Genomic DNA, 16746 nt, shown 5'->3' with positions numbered 1-16746 from the left:
ACTGCATTGGTAGAAGTTCAGACCCACAACTGCCAGACAGACATCTCATCTAATCAAATGCATACACCTAACCTAATGCATAAGTGCATTAGGAATCTAACGTATAAACACAACATTATTCTTTTAGTAAAGTGCTGGTTATCCTGAGCCATTATAGAAGTCATGAATGACTCCTCCTTTGCACAGACTAAAAGCTGTAGGAGACATGAGAAGAACACACATGCGTATTTACTCTGTATGAAGAGACGACTTTGTACTACTAAGCCACAATTCTTTCTGAATGGATGAAGTACATTTCTAGTCTTGCCTGTAGTATGACAACGGTGCTTCAGGATTAACACAGATTCATACGAAAACCAAGGCGAAATGCACAATGGGGTTAATCAACCTGTGCCATCCTGCATCACCTGAAATTGAAGTCAAATTATTTATATAAAATACTGAAGTAAGAGTCATTGAGGATGAAGACCTATTTATGCAGATAACTAGTGTAAGACTGACACAGCAATATGAGCATTCTGCACTCTCTCGTTGGGATGACATAAAGACAGTTTAAACATTGTGGCAAGATTAATCGTCCCGTTTGGCAGATTCCCAAATTCCCCTACAGTTTCAACGCAGATGGCTCCTCTTCAACAGGATATTAAATAAACTTCCTTATTTGCAGTATGTAGTTCACAGAACACAAGGAACGCTAATTTTCGCTAGAGAGGGAAATTTATCAAGGGACAAGAATGTAAATGTTTCCATTCTACTCTTACACCTCAAAACTGCATGATTACTAATACAAATTTAAGCCTTAAACAAAAATACAGTAGCATATCAGCAGGGACCAAAAACCCTCCCCCAGTTTCAAAATCAGGATGGTATGGACAGGCACCACCAAACAACACTGCATTTGAAACAGCAGATCCTGGCAAAAATCCATCTCCTGACTGAGAATCATTGCTATAGTTAATTCTCTTCAATTTTTTTTTATCCTTCTACCAAAGGCACCCTTCCTCTCCAAAACAGTTTTATTTGCAACAGTAGACATATACGCAGTTCTCACCAGTTAAAAACCTGCTGTAACTCAGAAGTGCTGTTCTTCATGTTCTTCAAGCCCTAGCACATGCAGCAGAAAATGAATGCCACAATTAGGTCGCATGAAGTAAAAATAATTTTGGAAAAATATTTTTCATTGCAAAACATGTCAGTTCTGTAAACAACAGGGTACAACTTCATTTCTCTATTCGATCTTCTTCTAAGCACAGGCAAGAGGCCATAAGAATTAGCAGATGACAGGAGAAGATGAACAAGTGTAAATCCAATGTCTGACAGCTTGACTTTAAACATGAAGAATACAGAATCACAACTACTCAGGCTGGAAGAGACCTCAGGAATTTGCAATCCAATCCCCTTCTCAGAGCAGGGTTAACACTGCATTGAGACAAGGCAAAAGATGTTTAAACCAAAATGCATCTTTCCTCTTAAAGCATTATGAATTGTATATATAGCTAATGTGCCCCTAGCAAAGTGAACTCTTTTTAACTATGTGTATATTCAACAAGAAAAACTGAGCACCTGGGTACCTGAACGTACATACAGTGTACATATCTAATCACTTCTTGTAGTCACGTACACGTAAAAAAAACCCAAAACCTCTTCATATTAAACCACGCCTATTTTATGGGAAAGAGTTTTATACAAGTGTATAGTTCTTGTAGAACAGGCTGCATTGGCCACTGTGCAAAATTCCTGAACTGTGAACAGACGACACATATTTTCAACTAGTACTGTGGCAAAACCATACATTCCTCAGAAGCAATAAACAAGTGCAACAATTCATACATCACTTTTTCACTTTTAATTTAGTAATTATTGAATGGTTCCAGAGCAGGCACTACATTACTCCAAACACAATCAAGTATCTTTGAAATAATGTTGAAAAATAACCTCTTCACCTCAGTATACGCACGCGCATATACACACACGTACACAAATTAATTTAGAAAATCTGTACATACATATTATTCAGGAAGCAGCTCAAAGAACCGTACCACAAAGAATTAGTTTCTGTACTCTGAAACACCACAGATTATAATTCATTCTTCTGAAGACAGGGTTTAAGGACACAAAATGCCATGCGGTGCTATTTAGTAGAAAATGAAATGGTAAATAAACTTATCTATTCAGTGCTAAAAGAAAACACAGAACTCCTTAAATAGAACAAATGCCAATTTATCAGAAAGCAGAAATATTTACTGTCCTTGAGCTAGGCAGGCCCTGTTATTTGTGGTTGCTTAAGCTTATCCCCTTGGTAGACAAATTGAGCAAGTATTTGACTATGAAAATCCAGGATACTTAATTTCCTAGTACTGGCTGCAAAGACAGTTCAAGATAGGAGTACCCTTGTTGAATCTGAGTCTGAAAGTGCATCTTCTTGATTAGTTGCCTCGTAATCACCTTCATTATCAGCTAATTCAATGTCTTGATCATCATTACTCTCTGCACTGTAATCAACTTCTTCGAGGAAGCGAGGCTCATCTTCATCCAAAACATATGTAGTGGGGCTACAACAAACAAGAAGTTGCATGAATCACGTTAAAAGTTTTACCTGGAACAAGACTTTCAGACCATGCCCTGTCCCTATCCCGACATACAATAATCCAAGAATTACCTCAGGAAAGGGCCAGTTTGCCTGAAATAATATGGATTTTTTAATTGCATGTAAAACAACTGGGAGCCAAAACCATGTTTGTAAGACCCTGAACTAACTAGTCAGTCACACACAACTCATGATCCAAATGTGCTGTGACAAGTCAGCTACACATTACAGACCTACACTAACAGCCTGTATCAACTTCATATAATTATAGCAGTATCAGAAGTTGTTGCAGAAGGTACAACTACATAAAGAAACAGCACTTGCTATAAGGCATAAGCAAACTAAAAAGCAGATGAAAGTCTAAAATTTCAATTCGGAAACCTCTGTATTTTATTAAAACACATTTTACTGAAAAGCATCATGAACAATTACACTGTATGTATCAGAGATGACAAAAGAAGGAGGCACATTTACACATACAACTAAGATTAAATTCCTATACGAACCACTTGACTCACATCAAGTCATCACATGCTTACACGTGGTTAAAACCTAAAATTTGCACGTTAGGCCTTGCGACTTAGAGGCAGTGGATTTAAGGATCTGAGTCACGGCCCACAGAACGGTCTATGCCCTTAACTAGTGGCCTCCAAGAATAAGAAGACTAACACCTTTAGTGTTAACTGGAGAAACGTTAAAATACAACTTTCTCATCCTCTCACCTCCCGAGCACAGAGGAGAGGCAGGGGGAAAAAAAAAAGGAGGGAAAAAAAGTGCTTTCCAGACTCAGGTTTACAACCTCCCTTGGGACATAAAAAAGGTACATGCTTAGAAGCACTAGGTATTCCTAAATATATCGCCAAGTAATTTTATACTCAGATGAAGTGCTAAAAAGGTTTGGTAATGCATTTTACCTAACAATCAAATCATACAGAACTCATACAAAACAGTGAAAATGTTCTTACTGAGAAAGATCATACGGTACTTGTAGAAATGCCTGCATATTAATTTTGATGAATATTGTCTTAAGGCACACAACAGCCTGCCTTGCCTGTGGCTTTATAATTAAAAGGATTAATCACTGCTTCTTTCGAAAGGTCTTTCAGGAGCTTAAGTGGACCGCCTGAAATCTGCAATGCAATCTCTATTCAATATAAGTAAATTTCACAGTATTTTCCTCTACCTGTAGCCTCAACAACACACTACACACCGTAATATTTTGTGCTGTTGACAGTTAATTCAAACATTGGGAGATAAACAAATGATAAGAATTGTTAGCCTTAGCTTAGGAAAAAAAGCACAGAAGACACAAAATAGTCAAAATTAAATTCAGTCACAGTCACAGAATCACAGAAAGATAGGGGTTGGAAGGGACCTCTGTGGGTCATCTAGTCCAACCCTCCTGCCGAAGCAGAGTCACCTACAGCAGGCTGCACAGGACCTTGTCCAGGCGGGTCTTGAATATCTCCAGAGAAGGAGACTCCACAACCTCCCTGGGCAGCCTGTTCCAGTGCTCCGTCACCCTCAGAGGGAAGAAGTTCTTCCTCATGTTCAGACGGAACTTCCTGTGCTTCACTTTGTGCCCATTGCCCCTTGTCCTGTCACTGGGCACCACTGAAAAGAGCTTGGCCCCATCCTCTTGACACCCACCCTTCAGGTATTTGTAAGCATTTATAAGGTCCCCTCTCAGCCTTCTCTTCTTCAGGCTGAACAAGCCCAGCTCCCTCAGCCTCTCCTTGTAGAAGAGATGTTCCAGTCCCCTCACCATCCTTGTAGCCCTCTGCTGGACTCTCTCCAGTAGCTCCTCATCTTTCTTGAAGTGGGGAGCCCAGAACTAGACAGAGTACTCCTGATGAGGCCTCACTAGGGCAGTGTAGAGGGGAAGGAGAACCTCCCTCGACCTGCTGGCCACACTCCTCTTGATGCACCCCAGGATCCCACTGGCCTTCTTGGCAGCCAGGGCCCACTGCTGGCTCATGATTAACCTGTCGTCCACCAGGACACCCAGGTCCCTCTCCGCAGAGCTGCTCTCCAGCAGGTCCGCCCCAAGCCTGTACTGATGCATGGGGTTGTTCCTCCCAAATCCAGTCTCTGGATTTAAATTTAAAACAATCTGTATCATGGTTTACTAAAATTTAAAACAATCTGTACCATGGTTTACTAAACAAGCTCATACTCATTCAGTCATGCAAAAACGAATGCTCCACAAAACTAAGTATTTTTAAAGGTTATTTAAGCTGCAACTATGTTGTTTAATGAACTGGGTGTTTAAAACAAAATTGTTTCTATTCAGGAGAGACAAAACAGTGAGGAAAATAACCAGCAACTTTGCTAAGATGCCTCTTTCGTTTTACAGGTGGGGAACCCAACATACCATAAGAATACATGCTTTGCATGAAGAACCTGTGAAAGCACCAGCAAGGCAATACAATTTTTTTGTGCTTTTGCCCTATGACGCTTTCTGCCTTAGGAAGTCACTACCTATCAATACTTCTTCTAAAGAAAAAAAAGTTGGGGGGGAAAAAGTTCAATGTTTCATTTATTTAAAGTACATAATGAAAGGAACTTCACCAAATGTACTGCATTACAACAAGCACACAGCTTTTTTGCAGCTTCTGCGTCTCATCACTTAACACACATACTGACTTGTTAGCTTCTGTATGCAAGGAATCCACACCACCATTGTAGGACAGACTGTGTAATTCAATTCACAGGAAATGGAGCCGTTAAATCAGAATGTTGGCCCAATATTAACTAATAATTCTGAATACTGAAAGAGAAAACTACTATGAGCTATGTTAACAACAAACATTTTATTAACCACTGGCAATGGGATGTTAATGCATTACATTAGGCACTTCTAAAAAGTAATGTTACTGAGGTATAATACAAAATAGTAAAGCTCTTTAAAAAAGTCTATCCACTCGCTTTAGTTAAGTGTCATTATTTGGAAACTAACACTCACATAGAACTGACAGAACTGGACACACAAGCAAACCACACAGTTCACATCTTTGAAGAGGCCTGTCAGTTCACAAACCATGTCCTATTTTATATTGTCTTGGAAAACACACAGGTATATGTACTCCATATACACTTTTGCTGTAGTTGTATAGATTTATTTTACTTCTTCATGTATGTGTAAGCACGTAGGCATGCCCCTAACTTCCACAAATTCAGCTACTGTGCACAGTCTTAAAGTCAGGGTGTCTGATGTAACATATTTTAGACATTTGCTCTGGCATGTGTGGACTCAAAATTCTCATCCAAAACTGAGGGAAGCTTTTTGTTGACATTTGCCATTTAATGAAATATTAAAAATCAACATTATATACTACTTTATTAAGTAAAAAGCATTAGAATAGATTAACAGATCTTACTTTCAAAACTACATAAACTTCAACGTATAAACTGGTGCTGAAATCTGCTTCATAATAATCTTAGCTTTCTATTAGCATCCAGGACAATGCACCATGACTTCTCAATCATTTATTACTGAAAATAAATACTATGATTATATTTATTAAGATGATTTTTTTCACTTTCCCTTTCTTGAGTCTTCATTCCTTATAAAATGATATCCGAGTACTTTCTACATTCAAAGGCAAAACCCGTGTCACACACCACTCACACACATTTGCTTTCCCATGGCGTGTTTTCTTCTGATGTAGCAAACATTAACCTTGGACATTTAACTTTCCAGCAATCTTTATTCTAAAGGTTAGCATAAATCCGCAAAGTGTAATTATTCCTCCACGGTTTTACTGAGGCTGGGTCACAAGAAATGTAGAAATCAAAACACCTGAAAAAATTTCTTGCTGTTTAATCAAATTCTTTATTTGCCTTCCTGCCGCTCCCCACCCTCAGCATATCTTGTGACAATGTATTTTTAGCTGCCGTCATGCTGATTCTATGGGTTTTAATTTCCTAACTTTCCCTTGGGCTGTTTCTAATTAACTTGCTCAATAATCCCTCTTCCTCCACCCCTACAACTCCTGCTTTTCCTTTTAAAAGGAAACCATTATTTCTCTCAGGTTAGCAGAGGTTGTTTATCACACAGCTACAGTTCTGTAATGTAAGGGATGTCATAATCTGTGTATTTTCTTTGAAGTCACAGCAGTTTAAAGAGAGTACTATAAGAAAACCTGAAATTTTGTAGATTTTACTTAAACAATATTTTATGGGTAAAAAGACGAAGTCCTAAATACCTGATTAATACACCTGACACAATACTGTGGTCTTCATGTGTATGAAGAACTTATAAGAATACTCCTTTCATTCAAAAAAAAGTGTATTTTCTACATCGCCTCCCACTGAATACACTGAATTTAGGAATGAACACAACTTCTTTCTAAAACGTATTTTAACTACTATTTTTTTAATGACAATATCTTACTATGTTTTTTCTTATCTACATTAATGCTCCAAACATATTAAAAAATAAACCTATTCACTAACATGGTACATTTTTTCAAACTAAAATTTTATTTGTCCCTCAAAAGATATACTTGGATTTTTCATTATTCATATGACTCAATTACAAAAAAGTTAATCCACAAGCCAGACACAACCATTACTAATTTCACACCCATGGAGATCAGCAGTTTTCTGAGACTACAGCGGAACTGTATACATTTTAAAACTTTGGAAGAAAAAATTATGAAAAATTCACTGCCAAACTACAGAGGGTTGCAGCTACTTGGGGAGTTGGCAAAGGAACGAGAGAAAAATCTGGAGAAATAATGATGCCTTTTCACATTCCATTGCCAGGGAGGGGAAAATTCTAGAGGAGACAGAGAATCAGAAAGCATCACAAAGGAATCATTTCTCCATACTTTTCCTTTTAATTTCCCTTTAGTATCTACATTCTCTTCTAGGGATCAGCAACGCCGCTACAGTAAGCCACATTACGCATGCAGCTACACGTGCCGTCTCCTTCAGGAGCTCTTCACCTATGTGTTCTTCCCAAGTGGTAACAGTATTTCCTCAACGGAATTTCCAAGGCTACAGTGGAGAACAACATGTCCAAGTCTTTTCTAAACCATAGGAAGCAGGTTATTCAAATCGCATTTAAATCTTGTTTTCAAATATCATCACTTAGACTTACAAAGTTTCACTCCACAGCTAATTAAAAGTAATCTCTACACTTTCTTTGTGCTGTCACCCTGAAATACATTTTGTGAAGCTCAAAACTGGATTAAAATAGTTGGACTCAACAATCACTGACCGTAGCCCATGCTAATATCTGGATCATACTACCAGGAGTGGAAGAAAAGCTTGAAAAATGGTATGAAGAATACATAACCTGTTCATCATACTTCTTTTTTTTCCTCTCTGTATTAGTAGTTTCCTTATTTTGCCACAGAGAAGACAAACAGTACTTTGATGCTACAGTCTATACAGAATTAAAAGCAATTAGTTTCACTTAGGCCAGAGGAGGGTGTTGGTGCATGGGTGCTGCCACCACGCCTACCAGTGAAATTCCGGGTCTCGTCTTTGATAGCTGTTTCTTCCAACCTTCTGAAAGGGACAGACAGGACAAAAGTTGCAGTATAAGATGCCTTCTTTTTAACTACATTGTACACCTGAAGTACCTGAAGAAAGGCCAAGAAAAGATCAAACGCTGTAGGAGAGTAGGAAGGAACAAAACTTTTACTCCCAGGTGAAGGAAATTAGAAGTATGCGAATGTCTGGGCAAAGCTGGAGAGTTACTAAGGGGGAAGCAAATTAAGCAGGACAAATCCACTTTTCTTCTGGCAGCCTTGAGAAATACCCTTTGCGAGGAGATCTTGGACTCATTCTCACTGCATGTATCCCTCACTCCTTGCCCCACCAGTCCGACATCTTTTCTCAAGAGTAAGACTAAGTGCCGGAAATGGATTTTGCATTGGGTGTTTTCTTTCCCACGGCTCCTTTTGGCAGCCTACTTTTTCTACCATTTTCTAGACATGCTTGGTCCCAAAAGCTCAGTCTGCTTCTCTGCTGTAATTAAATCAAATTAACAAACAAAAATACACCATGTTCTAGAACACACCAATGAGCCTCAAAACAACGAAATGACTAGAATTTCCAAAAAGAGGTCAAGTTATTGCGCAAAGGATAATTCCAGTAAGTCCTAACAGTTATGACTGCAGTCACATGTTTTTGTTTCATTGCACACAGACCCTATGAAACCTGTCAGTATAACAACTATAATTCTTACTACAAGATCAGTATTACATTTAGTCTAATCTTTTCCATTTGGAACTGGCGGGAAAACATTGCAAAATGGGTTTGAAACAATTGAAGAAAAATAAAGTGTTTAATTCATCACTTAAAATGTTAAAGTGCACTGCCAGAGGGAATAAATCTACTTATTGCTTTATGTTTCTTAAGTCAAATATGTTTCAGACATGGTTTAAAATGAACTCGTGGAAACTGAGCTTACGTGCAATGAAATACTGGAGGTCTATTTTAAAATATTACCATTTATTTGGTCATTATAAGTTCTACCAGTAAACCCAAAAAGAATTTGAGAAATGCTCAAAATCACTTGCAAAAAATAAAAGCAGTGCTTCTGTGTGTTTAGATTTGAATGTTTAAACTTGACTGTGTATCCTCTAAAGCATTAAAACTGTGTTTTTATAAAAACTAACACCAGTAACTTCCAAAATAAAGGAAATAACTACAATCTTATTCACTGCTCTGCTCTAACATTACAGGGACATTACAGCTATGCAAAAACTACTCTCTTTTATACTTCTTATTCATGAACTTTTTACCTGCATTTTCTGTAGGAAGCTTTTCATTCATCTCTAATGGTAAGTAACAAGCCGTGAATCATGAGCAAAGTATAAGCAGTACTTTTATTAGCTATTTAATACAACAACGGGAATGGAAGTCTGGGCATATAAAGAAAGGAACTGTGTGACTATGATATGACCCATGACTGCCTCTGAAGAGGAACAGAAATTAGCTTTTTAAATTTTACTCAGTAGAGGCTCTTTGTATATTTCCAGCACTCAAGTGAATAGAAACTTAACAGACAGATACCTCAGCTGTCATATTTTTAGTATCTTGTCTAGAACCTTACAGAAAAACTAAAACTTGAGCACTTTGGATACAAGGATTGAATCAAAGGACAAATGGACAATGTATTTCACAGATTTGGCATACAGGTTACCCCAGGTGTTAACAGAACTCTGTTTTTTAAAGCACTAAGAATGAGAAAACAATTAAATTAAAATCTATTTCCTGTGAATTGCAAAGAGAGGGACTTCTGCTGCACAGAAAAGTAGTCAGGTCGGGGGCGGGGGGGGGGGGAGCGGAATCGTATCAAGCAAACATTTCCTCCAAACAGCAGTTAGGTCTCATGCATCTACGGAGCCCTACTACCCTGTTTCAGGTGCAAGGGTACCTAGAAATGCCAGCCGCAGGGTTCTCTACATTTTATTATCATTGGACTGATAAGTGGGAAAAGGAGAGCTCAAGAGTCTGATAAGCCTTATTAGAGGTGTCACTACAAGCTGGTACTCCTCCTGTCTATGTAAATTATTTGTAGTCTTCTAGCAAAACGTTCTGGAGTGTAGGTCACCACCAGGCACAGACAAATCAGTGGCTGGACATAAGGCTGCTGCAGTTACACATAAAGTTTAAGAAAACACACACCTGAAAAAAGGGACAGTGGGCTATTAGGTCAAACTCCAGCAGTGACACAGACAGCTATACAGTTTGCACATTTCTCTGAAAAACATTACAGAATCACAGAATCACTTCACCCTCACTTTTTGAATAGAAAGCATTTCCACTGAATTGAATGAAATAAATCTCTGTATAAATGATTATCGAATCACATTTAAGATGGGGTCAGAACACATAGAGAGCCATGTACAAATACAAATACCCATTTCAGTCTTAATGCTGCATTTTTAAACGTAAGTTGTTGGAATTACCAGGTTTAGTTTAGATTTAGATTTAGCTAAATGGACACTAAGAGCAAGGTACCCATTTTCTCACTTCATGCTACACATTTTTCTATTTTAGTGTTATTAAAGTAGATTTACATTTCATAAATTTAAGAAAAAAGGTATCAGACATCAGAAAAATCTAAACAGTTCACAGATTTCTTCAATAAAGTTCAATATTTCTTACGTCAATGTTCCTTATCTGATGAAAATTGTAGCTCTAACGTGCAGAGTCCGATTTTTTTTTTTTCCAGTGCCTTAACTTCTTTAGTGCAGAAGCATTTGGTTATTATGTTTCACTGCCTGTAGCTGTGTAACACCCAAAGGTCATAATTAGGGGAAATTTTTTTTTTTTATTTTTTCTACATAGAAATTCAATTTCAAAACACAGAATGAAGGCATTCAAAGATCTCTCTCCAACTTAAAATTTTATCTTACAGTACAATTACTTTTGTGATTTTCATGATCTGGTCTTTTGGGATAGAGATTGAACCTTTCTGGTTTTTGAAGTTCCTGGGTACTAGTTACCTTCCTCACACAACTGGATTATAAACATTTGCATGTACAGTCCCAATAATGTTAATCTCATTATGAGCTTCCTGCTATTTTTCATCTATGCTTACAAGTGCCAAGCCAACTACATGGCATTTTTGCAGTAGTAAGTCTTTTACTAGTGCTTTCATGAAATCCAGTATAAAATGGTCCCCATGCCCCTTGCTCCCACCAACAAAATATAAATCAAATCAGATGCAGTTTTCCCACTGCTGCCAGCACGGATGTACTTTACATGCAATTTATTTTGGTACATAATAGTTTTTCCAGAGCTAGCTGGATAAATGAAACATTTTAGCTGGAAAAGGAAATTCAAACTATGCATGTCTATTAATATCCCTCTCTCCAGGATCTGCTTTATTCTGTAACATCAAAACAACGCACCTTCCCACTTGTTCCTTTTCTCATCTAGCATTACTCCAGTTTGCTATCAAACAGAAAGCAGTAACAACCTTTTACTCACTGGAGGCACTTTCATACCCATCATAAACAGCATGCTTTAAAGAACCCTTAAATCCAAAGGATTATGTTTATGCTTGTACATACTTTCAAAGAAGCTGACCGACTTGTGTATAGATTAACTACGGAAATCCTACTCCAGAACCTTAACCATTACCTTTACTGCAAAGTTTAGTTTCACTGAAATGAGAAAAATCTCTCTCAATGGATCACTATCCTAATCTACTGAAAGTTTCAGAAATATTAGAAAGCTGTAACCCTGCTCTTAGTTTAAGGTAACATCTAGCACCACCATTTAATCCAGACAACAGTTTTCTACTTCTTTACCGCAATTGCACCTAACTGTCCACAGTCTGAGGATCAGTTAAAACCTTAACCAGAGTGGTAAAGCATAACCAATTGCCTCTCCCTACACTACCCTGGAAAGGTGGTCAAGAACTACAGTTACTTTTCTTATTCACTTCCTTCAAATATCTCTAGAACTGTTTCTTTTGTGCCTATGTCCATTCAAAGCAGTATGTTAGAAGGCTGGCTGGCACATGACTCCTCATCCTTTTTTATCCCATCCTGATAGTGAAGTCTTTCTGATGTGTCTTTAGCTCTCCGTCAGATACTGTGGGGCATGATTCACGGACGACATTCCTCAGCTCAAGAGATGCTGTTTTAAGGCTACTCCACCCTGAGTAACATTAACACACTAAGAAATCCAGCACATAATATTTTTCCAAAGCACAGCCACTAACTGTGAACTGGGATGCTAACTTTCTCCAGAGAGACAATATAAAATATAGATTCTGTATCTCAGGCAGCTCTTAATATATAAGTTACGTGGAAATCTGGGGCTGTTTTTCAGCGCCACCCTGATAATTAATTACAACCACATCTTGATTCAAAATGCCGTAACTGAGGTTAGTATTTCAAATATTTATACTGAAGCTTAGTGCTAATAAAATTGACAATGATATAACACTTCTGGATGGGAAAAATACTAGTCTCATCAACATAAAACAGTAGCTGCAAATGAAAAAAAGTAAAACTTCTAAAAACTAGTTAGTGTGATAAATAGGTGTAACACATCATTATTAAATTGTGAAGTTCAACATGCTGCACCAATGCACACAAGGAACTCAACAAACACGTGCCCTTGCTGAAAGACTATTGTCTAGAGGCCATCCACAATAGCTGTCAAGTGAAACTGCTTTACAGCCAGCCTCTGTTTATGGAAGAATTCGTATTTACAAAATTATTAAAGCATATATAGCAGAAATGCCAAGGGATCAGGAGCTTGACTGTGAGAGTTCTGCAGGACAAAAATGCAACTACATTGTGATTTTAGAATCTTTTATTCTAATTACTTAAATTACCAGTCTAATTTGAAGCTGCCCACAACACCAGCACTCAGCATAATTTGAAGATAGACTTAAAGACGTTTTTCCCCTTTCACAGAACCACAGACAGGCTGAGGTTGGAAGAGACGTCTGGAGGTCATCTTGTCCAACACCCCTGCTCAAGCAGGGCCACCTACACCAGGTTACTGAGGACCACGTCCAGACAGCTTTTGAGCATCTCCAGGGGTAAAGACTCCATATCCTCCATGGGAAACTTGTTTCAGTGTCTGAGCACCCTCACAACAAATATATATATATAACCATTACATATATACACATATATAATGCTTAAATGGAACTCCATAGCCTGTGCTCACTGCTTCTTAGCCAGTCACCAGACTCCACCGAAAAGAGCCTTGATCTACCTTCTTCACAACCTCCCTTCAGGTATTTGTAGACCTTGATAAGACACCCCCTAAGCTTTCTGTTCTCCAGACTAACTGTCCCTGTTTTCCCAGCCTTTCCTCCTATGGGAGATGCTTCAGTCCCTTTGATTTATGGGTAACACCTTCATCATTGTAGGGGCATCTTACCGGACTCTCTCCACCATGTCCATGCCCCTCTTGTACTGGGGAACCCAGAGATGGACACAGTATTCCAGGTGTGGCCTCAACAGTGCTGAGGAGAGGGGAAGAATCACGTCCCTCAACCTGCTGGCTACACTTCACCTAATGAAGCCCAGGATACCATCAACAACCGTTGCAGCCAGGGCACACTGCTGACTCATGTTCATTTTGGTGTCCACCATGACCCCCATGGACTTCTCTGCAAAGCTGCTTTCCAGAAGGTCAGCCTCCAGCATATACTGGTGCTTGGGGTTGTTCCTTCCCAGGTGCAGGACGTTGCACTTTGCACTTCTTGCTGAACTTCACGAGGTTCCTGTCAGCTCATTTCTACAGCCTGTCAAGGTCCCTCTGGACCAGCCACTCCTAGTCCAGCACTGTCTGCAAACTTGCTTAAGTTTCTGTCCCATCATCCAGGTCACGAACACAGATATTAAACAGGAGTGGAGTCAGTATTGTGTCCTAGGGTGCACCACTAGTTACGGCCTCCAACTAGACTCTGTGCTTCTGATCATCACCCTCCAGGCCCAGTTGTTCATCCAGTTTTAAATCCACCTCACTGTCTGCCCATCCAGCTCACAATTCATCAACTTCTCTATAAGGATCCTATGGCAGACAGTGTCAAAAACCTTATGAAGTCAAGGCAGATGATACCCACTTCATCCCCCATGTCTACCAATCCAGTCATCTCATTTCACTGCAGAATGTTAGCAGGTTGATCAAGCATCACTTCCCTTAGCGAATTTGTGTTGACTGCTCATGATGTCCTCTTTCATGTGGCTGGGAAGGCTTTCCAGGATTAGTTGTTTCTTCACCTACCCAGGGATCAAGGTGAAGCTGACCAGCTTGTAGTTCCCCAGGTCCTCCTTCTCGCTGCTTTTGAAGACAGGAATGACATTTGCTTTCAGTGCCTTACAAATGACATTTGCGTTACAGTGACATCAGCCAGCTCCCTTACTACTTGTGGGCACATCTCATCAGGACCTATGGACTTGTGCTTCAGTGTTCTCCAATCTGTTCCTCTTCCACCAGGGGTAAGTCTTCCTTGCTCCAGACTTTCCTCAGACTCTGGGTCCTTAGATCACTGAAAGCTGGTCTTGTCAGTAAAGACTAAGGTGAAGAAAGCATTCAGTACCTCAGCCTTTTCCATGTTCTGTGTCAACAGGGCTTCTGCCCATTAAGCAAAGGGCCCACCTTTTCCCTAATCTTCTGTTTACTACCTACGTACTCACAGAACCCCTTCTTGTTGCCTTTGACATCCCATGCCAAATTCAGCTCCAGGTGGACTTTATCTTTCCTAACCATGTCTCTGCATAGTCAGAGAGTGCCTCTGTATTCCTCCCAGGTTATCTGTCTCTGCTTCCTTCTTCTATGTATTTCCTTTACATGTTTGAGTTTTATCAGAAAGCTCCTAATTCATCCACGCAGGCTTCCTGGCAATTTTGCTTAAGTTCCTGTTCATGGGGATGGACTGTTCTTGAGCTTGAAAGAAGTGGTCCTTGAAATATACATCAGCTTTCTTGGGTCCCTCTTCCCTCCAGGGTCTTATTCCATGGGACTCCTTCAAGCAGATCCCTAAAGAAACCAAAGGGTACTCTCCTCAAGTCCAGGGCTATGATCTTGCCTTTTGCCCTGCTCCCTCCTCTTGGGAACCTGAACTCCATCATCTCACGGTCGCTGCAGCCAAGGCTGCCTTCAACATTCACATCCCCACCATCACATCCTAGTTTGTGAGTAGCAGATCCAGCAGAGCACCTCTCCTTGTTGGTTCTTGTATCACTTGGGTCCAAAAGTTATCAGTGCTCTCCAGGAAGCTCATGGATTGCTTATGCCCTGATGTGTTGTTCCTCCAGCAGATACTGGGGTGGTTGAAGTCCCCCACAGGAGTATCAGACATCAGGCTGTTTCTAGCTGATTGTGGAAGGCCCAATCCATTTTTTCTTCCTGGTCAGGCAGCCTACAGCAGCCACTCACCACTGTGTCACACAAAGTGATCTGGTCTTTAATTTTCACCCATAAGCTCTTGGTTGGCTCATCCGTCACTCCTGGCAGAACTCCATGCATCCCAGATGCTCTTTCACATCATGGGCAACTCCCCCTCTTCATCCTCCCTGCCTGTCCTTACCCAGAGAACCTGTATGCCTCCACCGCAGCACTCCAGTCGTGTGAGGCATCCTATCATGTCTCCATGACTCCAACAAGATCACAGCCCTGCAGCTGCACACGTATCTTTAACTCCTCATATTTATTCCCCATGCTGCATGCACTAGTGGATGGGCACTTCAAAGTGGCACCCCAGCATGCTTATTACCCAGAAAGGGCCTGGGGTTTTTTTCCATATGGTGCCTCATAGGCACCTCCATGCTTACATACAAATACCTGAGAGAACGCTGTAAAGCAAGGCTTTAAAGAAGAGAGTCACAGTGACTCTCAACTATTTAGTATTTATGAATAATTTATTTTAAGTACAATACTTAGTGAAGAAATTTCCTCACAGCCCTCTTCTGTGCCTCTGTGCACTAAGGCTAATTCAGCTTTTCCCACTGCCATTCTAGACTAACGCCTGTCTATATGATTCTTAATCTCTGTGGAGACTCTGCAACTTTCCCAGAAGACTATTCCAGAACTTCATTTTTGCTTACCATGTAGAATTATTACCTGAATTTTAGACTGACTTTTCCTTGTAATTCAAGGCCACTGCTCCTGGTCCTGTCTGCCCTAGAGGGAACAAACTCTTTGCATCTGTCTTTTTGTATTTGAAGGCAGCTGTCATTTCTTTCTTCCTCCCCCATTTCCTAGTTTTCGTCTTCATTTTGATAAAGGCCTTGCGAGGCAAACTGTAATCAAAATAATGAATTTTATTTGCTGTAGTGAGACTTCCTCTGTCACAAAGACAGAATTCCACCTGGCGATTTGCCTCAAGAGCTTTACAGTATAAAACTTTGCCCCTTGCTCCCCAGATTTATTTCAAGGAATATACCTGAGGTGCACTATGGAACTTTTTTCAAGCATCTACACACTTCCGTAGCTGTTAAGACTTTTCACTTCTCAAATTTTCATCTCTTTTGTCAATACTTACATCTCATGCCAAAGAAAAACTGAAATGTCTATCAGATAGTAAGCTCCTCACAATTTTAAGAAGAATCCTAAACAGACTACCTTCAGACGACACATACCCAGAATCCCTAGCAACACATATAAAACAATATATAAGCAATTCAGTTTTATTCTTCTCAGGCTGATCCCTGTCCATG

At 39.7% G+C, this 16746-nt stretch overlaps 1 protein-coding gene across 9 annotated transcripts in view; it reads right to left on the bottom strand.

The window, feature by feature from the left end:
• AGTPBP1 (ATP/GTP binding carboxypeptidase 1) overlaps window positions 1-16746 on the bottom strand; it is an 89833-nt gene that overhangs the window by 20064 nt on the left and 53023 nt on the right. For 7 of the 9 annotated variants that reach the window (XM_075410571.1, XM_075410576.1, XM_075410578.1 and 4 more), the window contains one exon: window positions 1645-2552. The exons of 1 other annotated variant lie outside the window; for it this stretch is intronic. In XM_075410571.1, coding sequence (XP_075266686.1) covers window positions 2375-2552 — 178 coding nt within the window. In that variant the 3' untranslated portion in view covers window positions 1645-2374. Of the gene's footprint in view, window positions 1-1644; window positions 2553-16746 lie in introns of those variants that run through there. One more of the 9 variants, XM_075410579.1, reaches the window with a different exon arrangement.

This window comes from Opisthocomus hoazin, chromosome Z, assembly GCF_030867145.1.
Source record: "Opisthocomus hoazin isolate bOpiHoa1 chromosome Z, bOpiHoa1.hap1, whole genome shotgun sequence".
In the NCBI taxonomy this organism is placed as follows: Eukaryota; Metazoa; Chordata; class Aves; order Opisthocomiformes; family Opisthocomidae; genus Opisthocomus; species Opisthocomus hoazin.
The sequence above is the reverse complement of the archived record's forward strand: the minus strand, read 5'-3'. Positions and strand labels throughout refer to the sequence as shown.